At 54.0% G+C, this 923-nt stretch overlaps 1 protein-coding gene across 1 annotated transcript in view; it reads left to right on the top strand.

The window, feature by feature from the left end:
• The window catches only part of LOC119100265 (TBCC domain-containing protein 1), a 2,561-nt gene extending 2,122 nt beyond the window's left edge, over positions 1-439 (top strand). The window contains exon 3 of the mRNA XM_037223372.1: positions 407-439. Coding sequence (XP_037079267.1) covers positions 407-439 — 33 coding nt within the window. The remainder of the gene's footprint in view (positions 1-406) is intronic.
• Positions 440-923: the final 484 nt, after the last annotated feature.

The following is a 923-nucleotide window of genomic DNA, read 5'->3' as shown; positions in this document are numbered from 1 at the left end:
CCCCCCCCCCCCTTGACGAAATCCTGGATCCGCCCCTGATCAAGATGAATGCGAAGCGTCAAATAAGCAAAACGTCCGAGGCAATGGACGTTAAATGGTGTCAATCACAAAAGCCACACATGGTGTAAATCAAAACACGCCTGTTCAGGCTAGGAGTCTGTCTTTCATAGGTTTTACGAATTCACTATGGGTCCTTGGTCAGTTGCTCGTTCAGCTATAAATATTTTCATCCACCGCCGTGCGTCGCTCGCGTAGCTGCTCTGCGGTTGCATCGTGCGAGCCGTCGGAATAGTAGGCGGGCGCGTCCTCTGTGTATGATACAGGCCTGGCTGTGCACACGGCACCAATGACCAGCTGGTCCGGAGATCTGACCCCAGGCAGCGTGGCTGGCTGTCGGCCGCGCCAGTACGGAAAGCCGAGGCCGGCCACCAAGAGATGAGAAAACTCCGAATCAGTTTTTCCAGGTTAGCTGGGTGTGCGCATGCGCGGTGGAAAAGCTTGTTTCATTCGGGCGCAACCCTCATATAAGCCGTTGAGCTCGGTTATTCGGGGCCCTCCGCACCGTGGACTCTGGGGTAGGTTGCTGCGGACGAGCCAAAAAGGGTGAGAGTCTGTGGCCTCCCTGGGTGGGCTTCATTTCCGTATTTTCAAATATCCGCACACTGAATTTTGCCTGGTGTAAAATGTGTGTAAAATCTGTGTCTAGGACAAGCAAGTAGCCCATTCAAGTCGAGCACTGTCTGATCAAGTAATATTTATCATATACAGTTGCAGTGAGCATGTTTTTCCGGTAAGAGACTACATGGTTGGATGCAGAGCATACCCACATCAGTTGAGCCTGTCTTTTGGCAACTGGCGGCAGCACAAGGCGCGACTGGTGCCCATGCGACACCAGGGGCGTGTCCAGAGGGGTGGCCCCGGGG

The sequence above is a fragment of the Pollicipes pollicipes genome, unplaced genomic scaffold, assembly GCF_011947565.3.
Source record: "Pollicipes pollicipes isolate AB1234 unplaced genomic scaffold, Ppol_2.1 Scaffold_4881;HRSCAF=5763_pilon_pilon_pilon, whole genome shotgun sequence".
Classification (NCBI taxonomy): domain Eukaryota; kingdom Metazoa; phylum Arthropoda; class Thecostraca; order Pollicipedomorpha; family Pollicipedidae; genus Pollicipes; species Pollicipes pollicipes.
This window is presented reverse-complemented; position numbering and strand designations above follow the sequence as displayed.